The following is a 26,792-nucleotide window of genomic DNA, read 5'->3' on the forward strand; positions in this document are numbered from 1 at the left end:
GAAATGCATTCAAACACAAGAAAAACTGCCAAAACATTGTTCATCCAGACTTCAAATATTCATAAATGCATCCTATTCTCCTATCAGGTCCACCTATAAGTCGCTATCGCATGTTGCAATGCCCTCTCCATGGCTTCCCTTTGTATTTTGAAAATATGTAAAAACACTAAAAATCCCGTAAAAATGGCTTTGGGCGGATTTGAAATATTATTCATTTTCATTCCCAAACCCCTTCGGGTCCGGGTTTCATCGCATCGGCGCTTCCCTTCGCATTTTGTTTAATAAACGAAACATGCGAAAATACATTAAAAATGACATTAAACGGATCTCAAATCTTATTAAATAACGTTTATATTTCCATCGGGTCCGGCTAATTGCATCGCATATATATATGTGCATATAGGCCAACTCCATTGTGTTCGCTGATTGCGATATCACGATGCAATTGATCGCAATCGCATATCGCGATAACCCCGAGCCATTTGGTGAGCGCTCTATTCATATTTGCCGACTACGATTCTGCGATGCAACGTGGGTCGTCGATCTGCACGCTTGATCAATGGTCCTCGTTGACTCCGTTGATCGCCATCTCAAGTTTTATGTGGTGTGCTCCAATTTCCTCCGCCTGTCACCGCCGATTTGCGATTTGTCGATCGTATCTGGACCGTTGATCAGCCAGATCCGATGGCTCCTGTGCATTCGTTGTTCAAGCCGCCGATAGCTCTGTTTTCACTGTCTTATTGTGTTTTGCGCCTCCCGATAGTGTTTTCCGATGTTTTTAAGGGTTCTTCCCATGCGATTGTTTTGATCTTTTGAATGATTTTGAAGACTTAGAGAGCGTTTGGATCCATTTGGATCAAGAATCAAAAAGGAAGAAAAGGCCATTATTGTTCGAGAAAGCCTGCTCCTAGATCCAATAGTTCCTTTAAATGGAACAAAGATTTATCAAAAGTCCAATGCTACAATTTCCATAAGCATGGCCACTATTCCCGTGACTATCCAGAAAGCAAAAGAGCATCGAGATCCAACTACAACAATTGTACCAACAAATCTGATTATAGAAGAAGAAGAGAAGTTCATTTTGTTCATAAAGAAAGCTATCGTTCTTCAAGAAACCCAAGGTATGATAACAATGCAACTGAAACACAATCAAAATACTTTCTTATTTCTGCTCTTTCTAGTTCCTCTCATGCAATTTCTTGTGATAGTTAGTTGGTTGATGGTGGTGCTTCAACGCACTTTACTGGTTATAAAGAAGTACTCTCAAATCTAGTTGAGAGGGAGACAAATTTGAAAATCATTCTTGGAAATAATTCTACATATCCTATAAAGGGATCTGGTTTTGTTTCTTTCCATCTGAATCAAGGTAAAACTATATCACTTCAAGAAGTTTTATATGTACCTGGTTTGAAAAAGAATTTTGTGTCTATATCTGCTTTAGAAGATAAAGGAATGAAAGTTGTTTTCATAAATGGTAAAGTTCTCACTTGGTCAATGAGATATAGCATGAGAGATGCCTTCACTCTAGAATCAAGGAGTGAAGGTCTGTATAAAGTCAATGGAAGACCAATCCATGTGCTGATCCATGACAACAATCATCGAAGTGAACTTTGGCACTGAAGGCTCGCTCATCTGCACTATAAACCATTACATCATGTGAGAAATATGGTTTCCGAAGTGCCAAAGATTAGAGCGGATCATGATGGAGTTTGCCAAGGGTGCCCAAGTGGGAAGCAAGTAAAGGACCATTCCCTTCGAGCAAAAGTTGAATCAGTCAGGTACTTCATCTTATAGTTTCTTATTTATGTGGACCTATGCCTGTAACTTCTCTTATTGGCTACTTGTATTATATAATCTTTGTAGATGATTTTTCTCACAAGACATGGATTTATTTTTTGAACAATAAAAGAAACTTTTAACATGTTTAAAGACTACAAGGCTCTGGTAGAAAAACAAACTGGAAAGCAAATTAAAATATTTAGATCTAAGAATGGAGGAGAGTTCACTTCCAATGATTTCATTGACTTATGCAAAGAAGTTGGAATCAGGAAAGAGACCACCATACCATATAACACAAAAGAAAATGGTGTGGTCGAAAGAAAGAATAGAACCATCATGGAAGCAGTCAAAGCTATGTTGCATGATCAAAAATTACCAAAGTTCCTATGGGGAGAAGTTGTTAACACAATTGTCTATGTCCAGAATAGATCTCCTCACCGTGCCCTAAACAATAAGACTCCTAAAAGTCTTCACTATTGAAAAGCCTGAGGTTGGGCACCAGAGAATCTTTGGTTGTCCTGTCCACTTCCATGAGCCAAAAGAAAAGAGGAGCAAGCTTAAAGCTTTAGGTAACAAAGGTACGATTGTTGGTTATTGTGAGAATTCTAAATGTTACAGAATATACGTACCTAGTCAAAGAAATATAGAGTTTAGAAGGGATGTAAAATTTGATGAAGACACAGCTCTTGGAAAGGCAAGAGACACTCATCTTCCTCTTGCTAATGTTGATAGACAATTTGATGTATTTGAAATACAAGAAGATCTTGAGGCTGAAACGGATCTTGATGATGAACCCATGGAGCCCATGGACCCCTTGGATCCTCCTCCATCTGCTATTCCTGCTAGAAAAGGATTATTATGGCTTCGTGACACTCTACAAGATGTTGATAAACATGTTGCCTCTAGAGGAACCTTCAGAGAAAGCAAGAAACCATGCTAGTTCCAAGGATACATTGTAGCCATGAGCAACATTATTCAAGTTGAACCGTGCACTTTTGAAGAAGCTATGAAATATCAAGTGTGGAAAGACGTAATTGTTGAAGAATATGAGTCCATCATGATGTATGGAAAGTAGTTCCAAGACCCCAAGATAAGTCTATTATGTCTTCTAAATGGTTGTATAAAATTAAACATGGTGTTGATGGTGGTATTGAAAAGTTTAAAGTTAGATTTATGGCCAGAGGTTTCTCTCAGAAAGAGGGAATAGACTATGATGAGATTTTTGCACCTGTTCCCCGATACACCACCATCCAATCTATTGTAGCTTTAGCAACTAGCTAGGGATGGACTCTTCACGAAATGGATGTGAAGACTGTTTTTCTTAATGGATTCCTTAAGGAAGTATTTGTGTAGCAACCACAAGGTTTTGAAGTACATGATCGGAAAACTCACATATGTAGACTGAAGAAAGACCTCTATGGTTTGAAGCAAGCTCCAAGAACATGGTATGCTTGCATTAATAACTTCTTGATAAAACTTGGTTTTACTAGAAGCAATGTTGATACAAATCTTTACTTCAAAACGATCCAAGGTATGTCTTTGATTTTGGTATTATATGTTGATGATTTGTTTTTGACAAATGGTGGACCTCTTATCCTCCAATGTAAGAGGGAGTTAGCTTTTGAATTTGAAATGAAAGAGCTTCACTTTCTGGGCCTAGAAGTATGGCAGAGACTTGGTGAGACTTTCCTTTCTCAAGGAAAATATTTTGTCAAGTTACTAGAAAGATTTGGCATGACAGAATGTAAGTCCATGAATACTCCAATGGAGATGAATTTCAAAAAGTTATGAAAAATATTGTAAGGAATTTTCCTTACCCCACAAGCAATATGGCACTGAAACTGGCCTTTGAAACCCCACGAAATGCCATGCGTCACCCTCTATGCAGGCACAAATTCGTGTTGCCTGGATCTCACTCTAGGCTGCCTCTTCAGCCTCCCACTGACTTAGGAAATGTTTCTCTCATCCTCTACAAATTTTTCTTGCCTCTGAAACTTTGAAACGACTTCCCGAATCTGTAAATCGAACTGCCTCTTAGAGGCTTATGCTTTGCCCCTACACAACATCTTTGTGGCTATCTCTGCATTTCTACAATCTACCCTCCAAAACTGGAAATTCTTCCTCTAGAATCTGCTGACCTCTCCTACCACTTGCTACTCACTGACTCAATCTCCACTGTTGAATCACATGCCACTCGGAATCGAACTGCCTGAGCAACTAATTATCTGCACTAGTGTGTCCTCCATCTACCAATCGACTTCTTCTTATAATCTCCAGTTGCAACTCCAACGGCCACAATTAAAGCTTAACAATGGTTGAGATCATCTCCACGTCGATCTATGTGAGTTTCTACAGAATTCTCACCTTTCTCAATTAATTATTATCAATTAACCATTTTTCCTATGTTAGACTTAGGAAATTTTTAATTATGGTCAATTAATTTAATTGAGCCACATCTAAGTGGAATTTCCATAAACAATTTATGGGTTTTGGAGAACTTGTGTTTTAGCCTCTCCACAAAGTCTCGAAACTAGAACACCATCAAATGCTACAAAAACTAACACTCCCTCTTAGCGAGGAAGGTGTTCTAGTGTTGAACTCCTCCAACACTCTATCTCTGCATCACCGTCTGTACACGCTGTTGATGTCTAGCCATTGTGACTAAAAGCCACTTCCCACCAACTACTGCGCAAATTTGATGTTGCATCTGTGTTGTTGCTGAGACTTCTAAACTACTGCCAACTCTGCATCTGCATTGTAACTCCCTCTCACTATTGTTGTTGCTACTACAACTACAACAACTGAGAAGCATCCTAAATATTTTGTCCCTACCACTGAAATGGGTTCTCCACCATACCCATTTGTTCTCTGAAATAGATGAACTTAGCTCTCCCTAGAGCTTTCGTGAGTATATCGGCAACCTGCTTATCTGTGGAAACATACTATAGCTAGACAGTTCCTCGCTACACACAATCTCTAACGAAATGACACCAAATATCTGTGTTTCAACCTGTCATGAAACACAGTATTCTCAAAGAGCTTGATGCAACTCTAACTATCACAGTAGACATTGGTCGCATCCAGTCTCTACCTAAACAAGCTTACCAGTAGCTTCCGAAGCCATATAGCTTTGCATGTCATTGTGCTAGTTGCCATATACTCTGCTTCTGCAAAGCTTAGTCCTACTGACTTCTACTTCCTACTGCACCAAGAAACCATCCCTGATCCAACACTGAGGCAGTACCCTGAGGTACTTTTCCTGTCCATTGAACTACCTGCACAATCTGCATCCGTCTGATGTCATCCCCTCGGGTATATTTCAACCCAGACTTTGTTATGTCACGTACATACCTCAAAATGTGCCTCGCTACTGTTCAATGTACCCTCTTTGGATCTACCATAAATTGACTGAGGGTATTGACTGCGAAGCAGATATCGGACCTAGTGTTGACCAAATACATGAGAGAACCGATGAGCTGTCTATACAAGATGGGGTAAAAATCCTTATCATTCGATGCATCTATCTTCTTCCAGTTGGTGATCATGGGCGTAGACATGGGTCTACAATCCTGCATTCTGAATCTCTTAAAAATATTTGTAGCATATCTCCCTTGATCAAAGAAGATTTCTCGTCCTTCTGCCACATTTCCAATCCTAGGATATAGTGCATCAACCCCAAATCCTTCATATCAAACTCTGCTGCCAGGTTCCTCTTGTAATCAGGAAGAGATCATCCACATACGATACTAGGATGAGTAGCCCATCCTCTACCATCAAATAGTAAAGGTTGGATCTGCGTCACTCTTGATGAATCCCATCTGCTGCAAGTAGTTGTCAATCTGACCATACGAAGCCCTGGGAGCCTGCTTGAGTATGTATAGAGATTTCTTCAGTGTGCACACATGTGTGCGCCTCCATTGAGTCTCGAAGCCCTCTGGCTCTTCTATGTACACCTCCTCTATCGACCTGTTCAAGAATGTTGTCATGACATCCATTTGGTGAATTTGTCATCCCATCTGAGCTGTTAGGGATATAACTGACCAGATAGATGTGTATCTGGCAACTAGGGCAAAGGTTTCCTCATAATCTATCCCTTCTTTCTGCGCATACCCCTTTGCCACGAATCTACCCTCGTACTTCTACACACTGTTGTCTATAGCTTACTTGATCTTGTAGATCTAAGGAGAACCTACAACCTATCCTCAATCCTACTACCCCCCAAACATCATTCATCATCATAGAGCTGCATTCCTCTACCATGGCATCTACCCACACCTGATGCTATGCGACCTCTAGAAAGATGGAAGGTTCTGCAACCTGAGCCACCAATGCTTGGTACCTGTCAGGTTGTTTGCGCTCTCTCTTGTTCGTCCTAGGAGCTCCAATGAACTCCTTTGCATCTCTCAATGTCTGACAAACTTCTCTGTTGGTTCGACCACTAGTGGTGGGAGGTTCAACCAACTCCTCCTCATCCTGCCTCTATTGCTTCGTCTGTTGTGATCTCATTAGATCCCCTGCACCTGAGGAAATGCTAGTACTGGTCACTGTATTAGATCCCTGTGACTGTCACACTAGTTGCCCCTGTTGTTGGACCAATGGAGCTTCAGCTGACTGATTTTGATCACCTATAGGCATCTCACGAGATCTCTTGAAAGCTCGGTCCTCCATGAACTTTACGTCCCGTCTCACTACAATCTTCCTATTGCTAGGAATGTAGATCCTGTATGCCTTTGAGGTTTCACTATACCCAATGAGGAACCCCTTCTCTGCAATCTAATCCAATTTGGTGTGCTTCTCATCTGGCACATGGCAATAAACAATATTTCCAAAAATTTTGAAGTGACTAACTTTTGGCTTCTTCCCTGTGAAAACTTCTTCTAGTGTTTTCTTCCCCAATGCCCTATGAAGAGTCCTGTTCTGAATATACACTGTTGTGTTATATGCTTCTGCCCACAGAAACCTGGGAAAATCTTGGTCATATAACATTGTTTTTGCAGCCCCAACTATAGTTCTACTTTTCCACTCCGCTACCCCATTCTATTGTGGATTGTATGGAGTTGTCCACTCCCTTTTGATGCCCTCCTTCACACAAAAATATGTGAAGTCTTTATAAATATACTCTCCATCATTATCTGAGCGAAGCACGTTGATCTTCTTCCTTGTTGCATTTTCCACGAGAGCCTTAAACTCCCTAAAACAATCGAAGACCTCATCCTTGGTCTTCAAGAAGTAGATCCAATTTTTCTTGGAATGGTCATCAACAAAGGTGACGAAATACTCGGCCCCACTGAGAACTCTAGTGGACCTCATGCCACAAATGTCTGAGTGTATAAGTCGTAACACACCATCTGCTCTACTGTCACTTATTGGGAATGTTGCCTTAGCGAATTTCCCAAGCACGCACACTGTGCACACATCAGCGTGTTCAGTGCCAAGTTTTGAAACCCCTATTATTGTCTCCTTGAGTATCTTCAATGCTCCATGGTGTAAATGTCTCATTCTCCTATGCCATAGCTCATTCAGTTCCTTCCCACTGCTATTGTCACAACCAACTAGTGCCATTGGAGAATCGAGTTGCAACCTATACAACCTGTTGCTTCGAACTCTAATTTGTCTCACCCTCTTCCAGCTTGGATGTTTGACAAACACCTTCTTCCCTACAAAGTGGACATCATATCCCTTACCTTGTAGCTGGGATACTAAAATCATGTTCATATCCAATCCTGACACATGTAGTACATTTGTAGCACGGGTACTTGCTCCTGGCTACCTTCTAAAATCGATGGTTCCTCTCCCCACTGGAGTACACTTCGTTTTGTTTCCCATCATAATCTGGAAGTCGATCTACTCCACTTTGTAGCTAGAGAAATATTCTCTAACCTCTGTCATGTCACCTAACGCTCCACTACCTATATACCAAACACCTTGTGAAGTTGATCTTGATAGGCAAGCAAATTTGTCTCCAACCGAGCAGACAAATCAGAAGCCTCTAGAATATTAACTTTGTCCATAGTCATACTGGAGAATTTACTGAAGAGTTCCTGTGTGTTATTTCTCTTCCACCCAGCATTGATTTTGTTCTAGTAAATTGCGGCAAAACCCTCTTTGCCCAAACAAGAAATCTGGTAAGCGAAATATTGAGTTGTTGCTACTCCCTCTGCCTATTGGAATTACTTCTGGGAAATTCTAACTTTTTCTGCCACCTACAACTGAAAATCGAATTCTTCCCAACAATTTGCATTGCCTGACTAGGCACTACGCAACTCTAGAAAATTCGTCCTGTTGCTCCCTCTAAACAATGAATTTTCCTTTCTTTGCCTCTGAGCTTCCTATCTATCAAATTAGCTCTGATACCATGTGGTAATTTCACTACTGAAATTCTTTTGAAACAACTGGAGTTAATTCTTCTTATTGTTAATTAATTTAGCAATTTCTTGCTACAACAACAATGAATTAAACAAACTGCAATCTTCACAAATAAAAATATTGTGGAAGATAAACTGGAAACTGAGAAATATGTTAGAACACATACATAAAAATGACACCGTTAATTTTCGACAAAAGTCTCGGGAAAATCCAATATGGGAAAACCAGTTGCAGCAGTTGAGGGTTTATATTATTATTATGTAGCAAAAATTCTGAGTATAATCTAGACCAGTGTTACTTGGGAGCAAGAGCGAAAACAGGTGCGGGAGCAACATTTTCAAAAGCTCCCGGATTGGGAGCAAATCCCGGAGCGTTTTTTATATAATATATATATATATATATATATATATATATATATATATTATATTTATATTTTGATACATATATGTCAGCAAAAATATGTAGAATAATGAATTAGATATAAAAAACATAAAAAAACATAGATTGAACCATATAACAACAATCATCTAGGAGTTATAATCTTCATCAACCACGTCCAAAAGTTAGTAACATAGTAACATACAACATATTGAGTCTCGTGATTCATCAATCTTAAAGTTTCAAGCTTTCAAAATTCGATATATAACATCTATCATCATTGATCACCAAAGTTGTACTTGTAAGCTAAGTGTAACCATTACAAAAAATAATATCTAACATGAAATGAAATGAAACTGTTAAATTGACAACTAGGGCCAAACTCCATGTGGGTCGACTTATTTATGGCATTTGATATTTTTATTGGATCCCTCTCGTCGAGAGGTGTAGGATTGATCCAAAGATCATCCGATTCCGATAAGTATTTATGGAGATATGAATTTATTTTGTTTATGTAATTATAGTCAAGCCGACCAGCTCTTATGTAGGATCTAGAAGCCCAGCCGACGTGTTTATTCAACCTCTACGTTTTTAGTATAAATAGAGGAGGACTTGAAGTCATTTGGAGAGATATTCTTGAGTGATCTCTCCTCTCCATGTCTTGGGTTTTTGGAGAAGGAGGGACACTAAAGAATACGTTGGCCTAGCTACAGATGATGCCCTAACCCTATCCGTTGTAAATAGAGACATATACGCAGGCATATGAGGATGATATACGTAGCAAACTGAGACCTAATGTGCTATCCAAAAGTCTTATACGCAGTTCCTAATCTACGCAGTCAAGGAGGCTCCTATAACACAGTCATAAAGGGTAGCTGTAGTGATATGAAGGAAGTCGTAGTCTATATGCAGTCACTCACTGTCTTGAAGACTTTTATACGCAAGGCATAGACCTTACACGTAGTTCATGAAGACAGAGCCGCAGACATAACAACAGTCAAGCATGGAAGAAGTTGCAGTCAAGAAGGAGACCTAATTAGCAGTGAAGTGCAAGCCCTCTATGTTATCAAGAAAAGGCTTTCTATACGTTGTCTAAGGGAGCTTCAACGCAGATCAAAGGAGGCCCTAATTCTCTGTCCTAGAGGGAGACCTAGCCGCAGTAAAGGAGGCATATTCACAGCTGAAGGAGAAGCTCTCTTACGCTGTTCTAAATACCCTAGCCGCAGGTCATGAAAGGACCTTAACTTACTATCACAAGAGACCCTCAAACACAGCAAAAAGGAGACCCAGATCCGCACCACAGAGAGGCATCTACTTAGGATTTAACTGCTACCTCGGATGGGTATAAGGAGCAGAAGAACCCGAGCTAGTCTCATGGCAATACGTATGATCTCAGATCTAAGGAACGCATGACAAGAGGACGCAAGGAATTCTGTGCCAGTATCATTCTCAGCATACATGTAAATTAAAGGTGCAGTCAAGATAGATCTTGGATGGATGGAGCAGAAAAGACTTCGGATGAGGACGCTGTATTAATATGCATTCTGGGCTAGATTCATTCTCGGCATAGTCACAATTCTTGTGATGTCAATCTCAGCATTTCTGTGAATGGAGTCTTACTGTCTTGGCACAGTTAGTCTCATAGTATATGGATCTGCCTCCTTGCAATCTTGATATGTATATTAGTGATATCACAACAGCTCTGCTAATAGTCTCAGTATATATATATGTGTGTGTGTATCTGTGCTCCTTCCTGGTTACAATATTGGTGAAAGTAAAGCCACAGTCCTAATCTCATTGACCATCACAATCTCAATGCAATGAGAGGGAGCAGTATCACAATCTGCTCCATAAATCAGTATTTATACACAGTTAGGATGATTGCAAGTGTTGTTGCGTTGGTTGCTGCATTGTTGATGTTTTGAAGACATTCTCTTCCGTGTTGCAATGTGCTAGGCCACAGGCCATAGCACCATAGCAATGGTTACCTTGGGGATGCTGTCTTAGGACTGTTTGGAGATTGTTCAGATCAGCCATTCATCACAGTCAAGAGAGTTTGGGGTTGCAACCAGAATTGTTGGAGCAGCTAGCAATTTGAGGAATGCTGCATCAGGATATGCTTCAGCATGATTGAAGACTGTCATAATGAAGTGCCTTCTACTGCTGTCATAAAATCTCAGTTTTATGTATTTGTATTATCTCTCTCTTTCTCTGCTGAACTTTGAAGATAAAAGAAGATTTGATCAAAGGGTTTCCCCACACATTGTGGGGTTTGTCCCTGGCTCGCGCCATATCTTGTGTCCTCTTGCCTTGGCTTGTCTTCTACATTTTATATTTATGTTCTATCTGTAGTTTATCATAATGCTGATGTGATTGCTAACTATGAAAATTTAAATAAATTGCTCTAGCATAGAACATACCTAATCTTAACATGGTATCGGAGCTGAGGTGAAGACAATGCCCAAGCAAGAGTGAAAGAGCAATCACCGAAGACAGTTGGGACAAGACAGAAGGATCAATGGGTTCCTCATAATTCACCTAGGGTGAAGTCAAAGCAGAGAATGTTATCAGAATGGCGCAGCGGAAGATTCTGATGGTCCATCTTAAGATCACTTCATTGGGAAGTTCGGATCTAAGGGTGGAAGGAAAGGCAGATGCCTTGTTGAAATAAGTTCGGTCGTTATGCGAAGGAGTGTCCGAATGGCAGAGACACATCTCTTGATGAAGATAACAATCATTCCTGGGACATCTTCAATGATCAAAAGAATGACTGGTAATGCAGGTCATCAAGGAAATGGTCGACTCTTCCACGAAAGCAAGGAACCCCAAAATCTCTTTTATGTACCTGATCGAACCTGGTGTCCATCTCGGAAATGGAAGTCAAAGGTTGCAGGGTGGCACTTATCGATGGAAAGGTACATGTTTGAAAATAGATCTTTTAAAGATGTTTTTGAGTTCAGGGTTGTATCAAGTTGCAGGAAGTCCACTGGGGACCATGTCCATTGACTCAGCTCTAGAGGTCCGTGAGTCAAATGGTGACTAGGATACCTGAATTCAAAAGGAAGCATGGAGGTACATGTCTGAAATGTACCAAAGGAAAATATTATAAGGGTACCATTCCCCTCATGCAGCAGGTTCACAGGTTTGGAACAACCCGAGGAGTTTGAGAATCATGATCAAGGAATCTCATGTATACAGTTGGAAGAAAGCCCTCTATGGCTTGAAGAAAAACACCTCAGGCATAATATGAGAGGATTGATAGCTGTCTAATGCAGCTGAGATTCACTAGGAGTGAAACCGATCCAAACCATTACTCGAAGGTTGTGGATGATAAACCTCTCGTACCAGCACCTATGTCTGACAGGTGCTGACCCTCTCATTTATAGGAGACAGAGGGAGTTGGATTCTGAATGTGGGAAGATAAGATGCAAGCTTGTGACTGCCTCGAGGATCTTAACTTTCAGAAGTTATATGGTAATGATGTCGGACCAGATTTGGGAAATGCCTCAGAGTTTCATAAACTCATTCGCGTTGATGTTCTTGGAGAACCTCCGTCCGGACATCTGTGTTGCAGTTAGCATGGTGAGCTCATATTTGTTTGAGCCTCACTAGATTGGTCCCAAGAATCTTCTAAGATATCTTCAGGGCACAATCTCTCATGAATTAAGATACACTGCCGGAAATATGAAACCACATGATTATTCGAATGATGAGTGGGCAGGAAGTATGGAGGATCACTAGAGCACTTCTCAGTGCTGTTTGGAATCTGCCTTGATATCCTGGATGAGCAGGAAGCAGAAGTCGGTGACTCTGAGCACCACCAAGGCAGAATACATTGCTGATAGTATGGCCTTCTGTGAGGCAGTCTGGTTGTTGAAGCTCTTCAGTGAGCTGTTTGTACACATGATGAATACCACTGTGAATCTCTGTGACAACCAGAGATGGGATTCGATTATTGAGGAATCCCGTATTTGACAATTGCTCCAGCAGATAGACATCAATTACTGCCTTATCTGGGATATGGTAAGTCGATGATCAAGGAGGCTCCATCACACTGAGATGATGTACAGGACAGAGCCCTGAGGAAAGATCAAATTTGTGATTTTCCCGAACGACTTGGAGTCGTCGAGAGACCTTTGTAAAAGGGTCCTGCATGCTGCATACATTGAGCTCTAGGAGCTTTGGGGGGCTTGCAGTTCTATTGGAGCAACATACGACCACAGGGTGACTCACCCTCCCCTGGTGGTGCGCATTGAAACAAGATGATTCGCTCTCTTGTGGGACAAGATGATTCGCTCTCTTGTGGGATAAGATGATTCGCTCTCTTGTGTAACAGGATGATTAGTTCTCCTGTGAGGCCTGGAATGATGTGTTCTCCATGGCGATTGTAGCAAGATTGATGTGTTCTCCTGTGAGGCCTGGATTGATGTGTTCCGCATGGCAATTGTAGCAGGATTGATGTGTTCTCCTGTGAGGCCTGGATTGATGTGTTCTCCATGGTAGCCTGGATTGATGTGTTCTCCATGGCGATTGTAGCAGGATTGATGTGTTCTGCTGTGAGGACAAGATTGATTAAGTTCTCCTGTCGAGGCATCCTACCCATGCAGTCGGGGACTCATGGGAAGTACCTCTCATCTGATCAATGAGCAGGGAAATGAAGTTAGGGACCATAGTAGTACCGATGGACGCATCGTTGTATCTACCGTACTCCCTACGCTAGGATGTCCTCCATTGATCTGGGATCAATGATACTGGTCTGGGACCAGTAGTAGAAGTTGTACATGCTATGACGCTGACTTCGGGTCGGCTGAGACTGGTCTGGGACCAGTGGTACATACTCCGAGACTGACTTCGTGTCAGTGCAGTACTGGTCTGGGACCAGTAGGAGTGGTACATACTATGACGCTGACTTCGGGTCGGTTAAGACTGGTCTGGGACCAGTGGTACACTCTCTGATGTAAAAATTTATGTTTTCCCACCCCGGTTTTCAGTTTCACCTTATTTCTCCCATGTAGTTAAATGCCCATTCCCATAACCATACATTTAACAGACTGAAAAAAATAAATATTGCTGAAAACACAAATTCTGGAAATTTTTCAGAATGCTGGAAATTGCAGAATTAAAAATCAGCAATCAAAAACAGCCATTAAAACACTGATATTTTTGGTCAACTTGACCCTGGAAAAACCCCCTACAACTCTTGGGGAAAACCAGTTTGAGAGCTCTTCTTTATTTCTGAAAATTGTCTTTTTACAGTGAGAATTATTCAGCAAAAATCAGCAAGCAAATTTACAACTTATCTCCTTTCCCGTGCCTCACAACAATCTGGAAATTACAGCAAACAGGACAGCAATAAATGTTGTACGGCCTCCGTTTTGTGTGCAGAAAAATCAGCAAACTGCTCCTTGATTTTTGTGCAAAAATCTGCCTTTCACTATGTGCTGAATCAGCTGCACAAATCTGCTCAACTGCTGCCTTGGAATGTGTGCCAAGCTGCTGTCTCTTTCTCCTCCCTGCTCAGAAATCTCTCTTGCTCTCTTGCTCTCCTTCTCCCAATCTGCTCATGAAAGAATGAATGACCTTTTCCTCATTTTCCTCCTTTAATATAACTCCAAGTGACTTTTGGGTGATCTCTAAATCCAATGGCTGAAATAGATTTAGATCAATGGTTGAGATTAAATGCTCATTTAAATCTCACTTTCTATTTTTTAATTCACCCCACTTTAATAAAGACCCACTTAGTCATTTATTTCCAAAGTCACTTTTCCTTTCTAATTTTTCATTTACTTTAAAATTAGACTTAGTAACTTTATCACTTAAAGTCACTTTTAAATTAGATTTAACTTTATAAAATTATAAAGTCACTTTAGGAGAAAAATTAAATTCTTTTGGACACTTTTCCCTAGGCCAAAGATCAAAGCCTAAGGGAACCACCTGTCCTCCGGTACCAAATTTCAACACTCCCTCTTACTGAGGAATGTGTTCCTCACCACACCCATCTTGTCTCTGAAGTAGACATGCTTGCCCCGTGGTAAGGCTTTGGTAAGGATATCTGCAACCTGCTCATCAGTGGAAATATACTCAAGTTTCACAGCTCCCTTCTGAACATAGTCTCTCATGAAATGATATCTGATCCCGATATGCTTTGACCTGTCATGAAATACTGAATTCTCCGTGAGTTTAATGCAACTCTGATTATCACAGTAAATCACTGAAGGTCTCAACGGCTGACCAAATAAGCCAAACAACATCTTGCGAAGCCAGATAGCCTCACAACTAGCTAGACTGGCTGCCATATACTCTGCTTCCGCTGAACTCAGTGCTACTGACTGCTGCTTCCGGCTGAACCATGACACTACTGCTGAACCCAACCCAAAACAACACCCTGAAGTGCTCTTCCTATCAGAAGCACAACCTGCCCAATCAAAATCAGTGTATCCTGCCAATCTGACTCCATCTCCCTGCCTGTAGTCCAGACCATAATCCACTGTCCCCTGCAAGTACCGCAAAATGTGTTTTGCAGCCACCCAGTGAACCTTCCTAGGCTCACACATAAACTGACTCATCGTGTTGACTGCAAAACAGATATCTGGTCTAGTGTTGACCAAATACATCAAGGAACCAATCAGCTGCCTGTACAATGTGGGATCCACCAACTCGGAATCCGAAGCATGAAGCTTCTTCCAGTTGGTGATCATCGGTGTCGACATGGGTCTACAATCCTCCATGTGGAATCTGCTAAGGATGTCCACAATATACTTCCCCTGCCCCAGGAAGAAATGCCCCTCCTCCTGCCACACCTCCAAACCCAAAAAGTAATGCATCAAGCCGATGTCCTTCATCTCAAACTCCGCCGCAAGATCTCTCTTGCAGTGCTCTATGAGTCTCTCTGCACCTGTAATGATCAAGTCATCCACATACAGCACCAGAATGAGAGGCTCCTCACCAATCACAATAAAGTAAAGGTTCGGATCTGCCTCACTCTTTGTGAAACCCATCCCCTGCAAGTATGCATCTATCCTGGAGCACCAAGCTCTGGGAGCTTGCTTCAGGCCATAAAGGGCCTTCTTCAATCTGCACACATGGGACTCCTTCCCATGCACCTCAAAGTCCTGTGGCTGCTCAATGTACACCTCCTCCTGTATGAAGCCATTGAGAAATGCGGTCTTCACATCCATCTGGTGGATCTTCCAACCCATCTCTGCTGCTATCGATATAATGGAGCAGATCGAAGTATATCGAGCCACGGGAGCGAAGGTCTCCTCATAATCAACTCCCTCTACCTGGGAGAACCCTCTAGCCACAAACCTCGCTTTGAATTTCTCAATGCTGCCATCTGCAGCATGCTTTACCTTGTAAAGCCATCTAGAAGTAACCAGGATTTGCCCTCAGGCCTCGGCACCACCTCCCAAACATCATTCTTCATGATAGAAGAATACTCCTCCTGCATGGCCTCTCTCCAGACCTGCTGGCTAGCCGCCTCCTCATAGCTAGAAGGCTCAGAGTCAAGGATGTTGGTAACCATCGCCATATAACTACAAAACCTCTCAGGTGGTCTACTCTCTCTGACCGGCCTCTTCGGCTCAGCAACAGATGTGGCATCTCTCAAGGTGTCCTGAAGCCACTTGGGCTTCCTCTTCCCTGAGCGCACTTCTCCCACCGGAGAATGAAACTCCTCCTCCTCATCATCATCAGTAGCCTGAACTCTTGATTGTCTATCTGTTGTCCTCCTGCCTGCACCTGAACCTGTAGAAGCTGAGGTACCGTGTGAACTGTCCATCAGTGGACTCCCTAGTGAACTGCTCTGTGAACTGCTCTGCATGCTGCCCGGAGCACCACCCCTCTGGCTCGATGAGCCACTGCTCACTGACGGACCTGACATCCTCATAAATGTACCTCCTGATCCTTCTGATCCCTGCGACTGACTCAACTGCTGCTGAGGGTCTGACTGATCCAGATACTCTAACTCCTGTGACCTCCTAAAGGCCCTGTCCTCCTCGAACTTCACATCCCGTCTGACAACAACTCTCCTCTGTGCAGGAATGTAAATCCGAAAGGCCTTTGAGGTCTCACTGTAGCCCACAAAGATACCCTTCTCTGCGGTGGGCTCTAGTTTGGTCCTCTTCTCCTTGGGTATATAGGAGTATGTAATGCATCCAAAGATATGAAGATGACCAAGATCAGGCTTCTTCCCAGAGAAAGCCTCCTCTGGAGTCATGTGCCCCAAGGCACGATGCGGACTCCTGTTCTGCAAGTAAACAGCTGTGTTGCAGGCCTCGGCCCACAAGAACAATGGCAACCCCTGATCATGTAACATGGCTTTGGCAGCCCCTATGATGGATCTGTTCTTCCTCTCCGCAACCCCGTTCTGCTGGGGGTTGTAAGGAACAGTGAACTCCCTCCTAATGCCTGCCTCCGCACAATAGTCAACAAACTCTCCAAGGGTGTACTCTCCTCCATTGTCCGACCTCAAGGACTTGATCTTTTGACCTGTCTGAGTCTCCACAAGAGCTCTGAACTCCTGAAACCGCTTGAAGACCTCACTCTTGGTCTTCAAAAAGTAAATCCAGGTCCTCCTGGAGTGATCATCAATGAATAAGACATAGTACTCATATCCACTCAAGGAAACATGAGACATCCGACCGCTCACATCGGAATGAATCAAATCAAGTATCCCAGTCGCTCTGCTGTCACTGCTGGAAAAAGGGGATTTGGCAAACTTGCCCATCGCACAACCTCTGCAAGTATCAAAGTGATCAGTACTGAAATCTGGCACACCTATAGTGATCTCCTGCAATGTCCTCAAGGCTCCATGATACATATGTCCCATCCTGCGGTGCCAAATCTCACACAGCTCAGAACTGCTAGCTCTGCTATCGGTACTACTGCTCAATGCCAAAAGGGGTTGGAATGCAAACTTGTACACCTTTGCATGGCGTACACCTATCACTCTAGCTAAATCAGCTGGAGTGCCCCTGGGATACATAAACACCTGTCCTCCCCTGAACAGTACCTCATATCCTCTGTCCTCCGAAGCTGAGACGGATATGAGGTTCTTCCTCATCCCTGGCACATAAAGAACCTCTGACACCTTCAAGGGAGGTTTGGACTCCCTCTGAAATGTCACTGTCCCCACCCCGACTGCTCTAACAACTCTGTCATCACCGAGTACTACCTCAATATCAGTGCTACTCTCTGAAAGCTCTGAGAAGTACTCACGGACTCATGTCATGTGACGTGAAGCCCCATTGTCCACATACCAGATACCTGTAGATGCTCCGCTAATCAAGGGAAAAGTATGCTCCCTCTGAACCTGTGTGGCAGGTGATCCTGCACTAGAGGACTCACACGTAGTGAACGCAAACTCTCGGTCAAAACGACCAGCAAAGTCCTCAATCTCTGCTGAAGCTGCCACATCCTGGTTCTTCCCCTTCTTCTTCTTCTTCTCCGGACACACAACTGCATAGTGTCCCATCTTCTGACAATTCCAACACTTCACCTTGGAATAGTCCTTCTGTGTGTTCCCCTGTTTACCTTTACCTTTGCCTTTGCCCCCACCACTGCTTGTGGAAGCCTGCTTCTTCCCTTTGCCTTTCTTGCCTCCTACCACCAGTGCTACATCCTCATCCTGCTCAACTGGCTTGGCTGCCCCAAGCTGACCTTTCCTGATCTCTGTCTGAATGCAATCATCCCAAAACCTCTCCCATGTGGGAAGGGTCTCACGTGCACAAACCCCATCAACAAAGTTCAACCATGAACGGGGGAGGCCATTCACTGCAATACGCACCAACTCAGTGGATGGAATGGCTTCTCCAATCGCTGCCAACTCATCTCTCGCATTGGTAATCTTTGTGAGATATCCAGCTGCATTATCATTCCCCATCTTAATGTTCTTCAGCTTCTCCTTCAAGACCATCTTCCGGTTCTCATTGGTACTCTGGTAGAGATTGGACAATGCTGTCCACATCTCATGGGCATTGCTCTTTCCTCTCACATGAGGAATGCAATGGTCTTTGATTCCGTCTACAATCAGCCTCTTACCCTTATTGTTCTTCTTTTTATACTCAACCAACTGAGTAACATCAGTGGGCACAACAACAGGGTTTTGTGCAGTATGCACCATGATATCCCAGACTTCTGCCTCAAAGATACTCTGCATTCTCTCCTTCCAAACGCTGTAATTTATATGCCCATCCAACCTATCCTCCACCCTCAATCCCAATGACATCCTGCTGTCCTAAAACTGAAAAATAGCACTGCTGTAGTAAAGATAAAACTGTTGTTTATGAAAAAATCAGCTTGCTGGAATTTTCTGAGTGAAAAATCAGCAACTGTAATTTTTCCTTTTGCTGTCCCAAACTGCCCTTCAGCACTCAAGCTCTGATACCATGTAAAAATTTTTGTTTTCCCACCCCGGTTTTCAGTTTCTCCTTATTTCTCCCACGTAGTTAAATGCCCATTCCCATAACCATACATTTAACAGACTGAAAAAAAATAAATATTGCTGAAAACACAAATTCTGGAAATTTTTCAGAATGCTGGAAATTGCAGAATTAAAAATCAGCAATCAAAAACAGCCATTAAAACCAGTGTTGCACACATCGCGATTTAATCGCGATAAAATCGGAAAATCGCGATTTTTTCAAAATGCCGATTCAAATCGCGATTTTTATCCAAAAAATCGGCGGAAATTTTTTTTAACGATTTTTATCGAAAAAATCGCGATTTTTTAAAAAATCGCGATTTTTTCGAAAAAATCGCGATTTTTAAGGAAAAAATCGCGGGAGGCGCGGGCAGCGGGGGTTTTATATGTAAAATCGATTTTTTGTTTATTCATTCAGCAGTCCGCCGCGGAGGAGAAGGAGGAGAAGGAGAAGAAGGGAGGGAGAGGGTTGCCGTCGCTTGTGGGAGCCGATTTTAGGAGGAATCCAAGCCAAGATCGCGAATTTGTCCATAAACCAGGTATGTAGATTAATTTTTTTTTGTTTTGGTTCTCTAAAAACTTTGTTTTTCATTGTTTTTAAAGAATTTTTAGAAATTTTTCATTGATTTGGGATGGGTTATTTGTTATGACTATGAGAACCAATTTTTGATTTTTATTTTCTCATTTTCTTTAAACATTGTTTATTTTTTTTTATTTTTCATTGTTTTTTGGGTTTAGAAATTCAAATTGGGATTTTGGAAATAATTAGCTTGTAATTTTGCAAATGCTAAATTGTAATTTGTATTTACTATTTACTATTATCATTTATGTAATCCTAAATTCCTATTTCCTAATCCTTATTTTTCCATAGGTTTGCAAATTCAAAATTCAAAAACAAACATGCCAAGGAAATTGGATCCTTTCTGGGAATATGGTGACCCTAAAACTCCGAATGATAGACAAAACTTGATTTGCAAGTTGTGTGGAAAGGAAATATTCGGGGGGGTGTACAGGTTGAAGTTCCACCTTGCACAAATCCCTGGACGTGATGTGGGGCCCTGTCTAAAGACAAATGCTGAAATTATCCAAAAAGCCATGAGAGCATTGGGAGAATTAGAGCACACTAGAGACGCCAAAGAAGAACTCAAAAGGCAACTAAGAAGGTCAGTTGAAGGAAGTGGGCCAAGTGGCACAGGTTCTACTGCAGCGTCAGTCAATCCGTTTGCTGCATCATCATATTTTGTTCCTCGAACCACACCTGGTTCACAACCAACTATCGGTTCAATGATGAAAAGAACTGAAAAAGAAAAAGCTGACAAGTTGATGACAAAATTTCTCCTCTGGAGTGATATTCCTTTCAGCATTATAAGGAATAATCCATTTTTCCAACCTACTCTTGATGCTGTTGCCAGTGTTGGCCCGGGGTACAAACTCCCTTCTCTTCATGATTTCAGAGGCCGGCTTCTTCAAGATGAAAAGCGTGACTGCACCCAAAGATTGGAGGATTTTAGGGCATCATGGGCACAAACAGGATGCACTGTTATGTCAGATGGTTGGACTGACCAAAAGGGGAGAACCCTTATAAACTTCTTGGTTAGTTGTCCCTTGGGGACTATGTTTATCAAATCTGTTGATGCAACTCATCAAATCAAAGATGCAAAAAATTTATGTGATTTGCTGGATGTGTTTATTTTGGAGGTGGGTGCAGAAAATGTTGTCCAAGTCATAACGGACAACGCTGCAAATTATGTTGCTGCTGGTAGATTGCTTATGGACAGGCATCCTACTTTATTTTGGACACCTTGTGCTGCCCATTGTATTGATTTGATGTTAGAGGACATAGGGAAAATTCCCTTTGTCAAAGAGGCTGTTGACTCATCAAAAACCATCACAAAATTTATTTACAATCACACATCTGTGCTTAGCTTGATGAGAAAATGCACCAACAACAAAGAGTTGGTGCGCCCCGCCATTACACGGTTTGCGACGAGTTTCATATCTCTTCAATCCCTCTTGAATTCTATGTGGGATTTGAAGAGAATGTTTGTTTCAGAGGAGTGGCGTTCTTCGCCAATGAGCCGCAAACCAGAAGGAGAGGCCGTCTGCAGACTTGTTTCATACCAAGAAGACTTCTGGGCGAGAGTGCAGGAGGTGTGCGCTGTCACAGAACCTTTGGTAAAGGTTCTTCGGTTGGTAGATGGTGAGAAGCCCGCAATGGGCTATTTGTATGAAGCCATGGATAGGGCCAAAGAAGCCATTCGGTCCTACTATGATGACAAGGGAGATGATGGGTTCCAGAGACAACTCCTTCTATGGAAGGTCATTGATGAGCGATGGAACAACACACTCCATCGTCCCATTCATGCTGCTGGCCTTTTCCTGAACCCTGCATTTTCTTATGCATGTGGGTTTAATTTTGATGTTGAGGTCGTGGAAGGATTATTAACCTGTGTCCAGAAGATGGTGAAAACTCCAGAAGAACGTATGGAGGTCTCTAGACAAATTGAGCAATATAAGTTGTCAGGTGGCACATTTGGCTTTGAGATGGCTATCAATGATAGGACGGTTAAAATCCCAGGTATTTTTTAGTTTGTAGTATGTACTTTGTAACTTTGTTTCAAATTTCATTGTTTCTTCAAATTCCATTTTTTTCTTATGTTTATTTAAAATTTTCTTTGTAATTTTGTTGTAGACGCATGGTGGAAGATGTATGGTGGCAGAGTACCCCTTTTGCAAAATCTTGCCGTGCGCATCCTCAGCCAAACATGCAGCTCCTCGGGATGTGAGCGCAATTGGAGTGTATTTGAAAAAATACACAACAAGAAGCGCAATAGGTTAACACTTAAACATTTAAAATATTGCAAATTTCCAAATAAATTTTTGAATTCATTAAAGTTTTAAACAATATTTTTTTTATAATATTAATTATTAATTTATTATTTCATGAACTTTGTACAGGTTGGAGTCCCATAGACTTAATGACATGGTCTATGTCTACTACAATCTTCGATTGTGGGTGAAACAACTAGAGAAGACACCTGATACGGAAGCCATCTCATTGGATGGGATTGACACCACTGCTGAATGGAGGGTTGAGACCGAGAGGCCTCTCATGGATCCCACTGAGGATTGGTTAGTGCAGGATGAGGGGGAGGAGGAGGGGGAGGAGGAGGAGGAGGAGGAGGAGGAGGAGGAGGAGGAGCAGGAGCAGGAGCAGGAGGAGGAGGAGTTGGAGGAGCAGGAGGAGGAGGTGACACCGCCTACCCGGGCTACCCGGGCTACCACTACCACCAGTAGAGGACGTGGTCTCCGTCCACCTCAGCCTCTTGTAGCTGCTACTACTAGTTCTTCAGCTTCTAGAGCACGTCAGACTCCACTGCCATTTCCACCACCACAGGCACCAGCTTCTACATCTAGAGGGAAAGAGAAAGCTGTGCCATATTCTCGCAAGAGGGGCAGAGGAAATCAATAGGATTAGACTTTCATTTTATTGTATATGACATTATGACATGATGAGATACATTATCATATTTTTTGTTGATATTTTGAGGCTGAGTTGGACTTGGGACTCAGGACTTACTATTCAGGACATGATTCAATGTTATGTGTGATTTTAGCGCTAGAAATGATATTGAACATCTTATATATTAGTTTTTTTATCATATTTATGTGTCAATGTATTTATTTTATGTTGTAGATGGTTTAGATATTAAAAAAATTGAAAAAAAATGAAAAAAAATGAATATTTTTGTGCCAAACGATTTTTTCCGATTTTTTCCCGATTTTTTCCCGATTTTAACGATTTTTCCGATTTTTTCCCGGCGCCGATTAAATCCCGATCGCGATGTGTGCAACATTGATTAAAACACATTAAAACACTGATATTTTTGGTCAACTTGACCCTGGAAAAACCCCCTACAACTCTTGGGGAAAACCAGTTTGAGAGCTCTTCTTTATTTCTGAAAATTGCCTTTTTACAGTGAGAATTATTCAGCAAAAATCAGCAAGCAAATTTACAACTTATCTCCTTTCCCGTGCCTCACAGCAATCTGGAAATTACAACAAACAGAACAGCAATAAATGTTGTACGGCCTCTGTTTTGTGTGCAGAAAAATCAGCAAACTGCTCCTCGATTTTTGTGCAAAAATCTGCCTTTCACTATGTGCTGAATCAGCTGCACAAATCTGCTCAACTGCTGCCTTGGAATGTGTGCCAAGCTGCTGTCTCTTTCTCCTCCCTGCTCAGAAATCTCTCTTGCTCTCTTGCTCTCCTTCTCCCAATCTGCTCATGAAAGAATGAATGACCTTTTCCTCATTTTCCTCCTTTAATATAACTCCAAGTGACTTTTGGGTGATCTCTAAATCCAATGGCTGAAATAGATTTAGATCAATGGTTGAGATTAAATGCTCATTTAAATCTCACTTTCTATTTTTTAATTCACCCCACTTTAATAAAGACCCACTTAGTCATTTATTTCCAAAGTCACTTTTCCTTTCTAATTTTTCATTTACTTTAAAATTAGACTTAGTAACTTTATCACTTAAAGTCACTTTTAAATTAGATTTAACTTTATAAAATTATAAAGTCACTTTAGGAGAAAAATTAAATTCTTTTGGACACTTTTCCCTAGGCCAAAGATCAAAGCCTAAGGGAACCACCTGTCCTCTGGTACCAAATTTCAACATCTGAGACTGCGATACTGGTCTGAGACCAGTGGTAGGAGTGGTACTTACTATGAAGCTGACTTCGGGTCAGTTGAGACTGGTCTGGGACTAGTGGTATGTACTCTGAGACTGACTTCAGCTCAGTGGAGAATGATATGACTCATTCTCGATCAATTCTTCTTCTTCATAGTTCAGCGGAGATGAGCAGAGCTAAGCAAAGCTAGCAGAGCTAGCAGAGCCAGCAGCGCTGAGCAGAGCAGAGCTAGCAGAGCCAGCAGCGCTGAGCAGAGAAGAGCTAGCAGAGCCAGCAGTGCTAAGCAGAGCAGAGCTAGCAGAGCCAGCAGCGCTGAGCAGAGCAGAGCCGAGCCAGCAGAGTTGAGCAGAGCAGAGCATAGTCGAGCCAGCAGAGCTAGGCAGAGTAGTGCAAGGCACTAATGACAAAGATAGTACAGTCGTACATATGGATCAGCGGATGGAGTTCTCCCTAGTTGAGAGGGAGTGTTAAATTGGCAACTAGGGCCAAACTCCATGTGGGTCGGCTTATTTATGGCAACTGATATTTTTATTGGATCCCTCTCGTCGAGAGGTGTAGGATTGATCCAAAGATCATCCGATTCCGATAAGTATTTATGGAGATATGAATTTATTTTGTTTATGTAATTATAGTCAAGCCGACCAGCTCTTATGTAGGCTCTAGAAGCCCAGCCGACGTGTCTATTCAACCTCTACGTTTTTAGTATAAATAGAGGAGGAATTGAAGTCATTTGGAGAGATATTCTTGAGTGATCTCTTCCTCTCCACATCTTGGGTTTTTGGAGAAGGAGGGACACTAAAGAATACGCTGGCCTAGCTACAAATGATGCCCTAACCATATCCGCTGTAAATAGAGACATATACGCAGGCATATGAGGATGATATACGTAGCAAACTGAGACCTAATGTGCTATCCAAAAGTCTTATACGCAGTTCCTAATCTACGCAGTCAAGGAGGCTCCTATAACGCAGTCATAAAGGGTAGTTGTAGTGATATGAAGGAAGTCGTAGTCTATATGCAGTCACTCACTGTCTTGAAGAATTTTATACGCAAGGCATAGACCTTACACGTAGTTCATGAAGACAGAGCCGCAGACATAACAACAGTCAAGCATGGAAGAAGCTGCAATCAAGAAGGAGACCTAATTAGCAGTGAAGTGCAAGCCCTCTATGTTATCAAGAAAAGGCTTTCTATACGTTGTCTAAGGGAGCTTCAACGCAGATCAAAGGAGGCCCTAATTCTCTGTCCTAGAGGGAGACCTAGCCGCAGTAAAGGAGGCATATTCACAGCTGAAGGAGAAGCTCTCTTACGCTGTTCTAAATACCCTAGCCGCAGGTCATGAAAGGACCTTAACTTACTATCACAAGAGACCCTCAAACACAGCAAAAAGGAGACCCAGATCCACACCACAGAGAGGCATCTACTTAGGATTTAACTGCTACCTCGGATGGGTATAAGGAGCAGAAGAACCCGAGCTAGTCTCATGGCAATACGTATGATCTCAGATCTAAGGAACGCATGACAAGAGGACGCAAGGAATTCTGTGCTAGTATCATTCTCAGCATACATGTAAATTAAAGGTGCAGTCAAGATAGATCTTGGATGGATGGAGCAGAAAAGACTACGGATGAGGACGCTGTATTAATATGCATTCTGGCTAGATTCATTCTCGGCATAGTCACAATTCTTGTGATGTCAATCTCATCATTTCTGTGAATGGAGTCTTACCATCTTGGCACAGTTAGTCTCACAGTATATGGATCTGCCTCCTTGCAATCTTGATATGTATATCAGTGATATCACAACAGCTCTGCTAATAGTCTCAGTATATATATATATATGTGTGTGTGTGTATCTGTGCTCCTTCCTGGTTACAATATTGGTGAAAATAAAGCCACAGTCCTAATCTCATTGACCATCACAATCTCGATGCAATGAGAGGGAGCATTATCACAGTCTGCTCCATAAATCAGTATTTATACACAGTTAGGATGATTGCAAGTGTTGTTGCGTTGGTTGCTGCATTGGTGATGTTTTGAAGACATTCTCTTCCGTGTTGCAATGTGCTAGGCCACAGGCCATAGCACCATAGCAATGGTTACCTTGGGGATGCTGTCTTAGGACTGTTTGGAGATTGTTCAGATCAACCATTCATCACAGTCAAGGGAGTTTGGGGCTGCAACAAGAATTGTTGGAGCAGCTAGCAATTTGAGGAATGCTGCATCAGGATATGCTTCAGCATGATTGAACACTGTCATAATGAAGTGCCTTCTACTGCTGTCATAAAATCTCAGTTTTATGTATTTGTATTATCTCTCTCTTTCTCTGTTGAACTTTGAAGACAAAAGAAGATTTGATCAAAGGGTTTCCCCACACATTGTGGGGTTTGTCCCTGGCTCGCGCCATATCTTGTGTCCTCTTGCCTTGGCTTGTCTTCTACGTTTTATATTTATGTTCTATCTGCAGTTTATCATAATGCTGATGTGATTGCTAACTGTGAAAATTTAAATAAATTGCTCTAGCATATAACATACCTAATCTTAACAGAAACAACTTTCAACTTTCATGAAGCATCGTATTCATAATTCATTACTAATGAGTTATAATTGCCAACTTCAAACTTAAATTGTCATATATTGTTTCAAAAAATATCATAATAAATATGAAAGAGTTAATAGTTATAAAAACTACTAGAAACTAGAAAAGACAAGTAAATCTATTATCTATTCCTTATGCTTGGGACTCTTGCCACCACGAGAAATGTCTAGTTTTTTAGTCTTGTTGGAAAATCAAGATCTTTGTCATTAATATCACCCTATAAGCATTAATATCCAGAGGTATCTTTGTCATTACCTCTGTATCTGTATAGGGATCTTTGTCATTAATATCACCCTCTAAGCATTAACATAAGATAGAAAAAGCATAACATGTCAAGTCAAGATTTTGTTTGAGTGATGCGTACATTTTTAGGAGGGTCATGATAGAGGAGTTCGACAACCAATGTCACTAACATCAAGGTACATAGAGGGATTGGCGCTCTTGATTAAATACGAGTTCCATACCCTAATACATGACAAAATTGAATGGAAACATTGCAATCCTGAAATCATGAAAAACTAATAAGTCTGCTAGATTTTGAATGAAATCT

At 41.8% G+C, this 26,792-nt stretch overlaps 2 protein-coding genes across 3 annotated transcripts in view; one reads left to right on the plus strand and one right to left on the minus strand.

Annotated features, from left to right (window-relative positions):
* Window positions 1-26,792, minus strand: part of LOC149153873 (uncharacterized) — a 428,780-nt gene that overhangs the window by 309,385 nt on the left and 92,603 nt on the right. The window lies entirely within an intron of this gene.
* Window positions 1,666-25,888, plus strand: LOC149153875 (uncharacterized). Its single transcript, XM_089439354.1, has 8 exons — window positions 1,666-1,778; window positions 2,398-2,674; window positions 20,645-21,524; window positions 21,639-21,780; window positions 21,905-22,174; window positions 25,225-25,282; window positions 25,386-25,469; window positions 25,787-25,888. The coding sequence occupies exons 1-8, from the start codon at window positions 1,666-1,668 to the stop codon at window positions 25,886-25,888; spliced, it is 1,926 nt and encodes a 641-aa protein (XP_089295480.1).

The sequence above is a fragment of the Pinus tabuliformis genome, chromosome 9 (assembly GCF_031772625.1).
Source record: "Pinus tabuliformis cultivar Carrire ecotype Pingquan chromosome 9, CPIR1, whole genome shotgun sequence".
Taxonomy (NCBI): Eukaryota; Viridiplantae; Streptophyta; class Pinopsida; order Pinales; family Pinaceae; genus Pinus; species Pinus tabuliformis.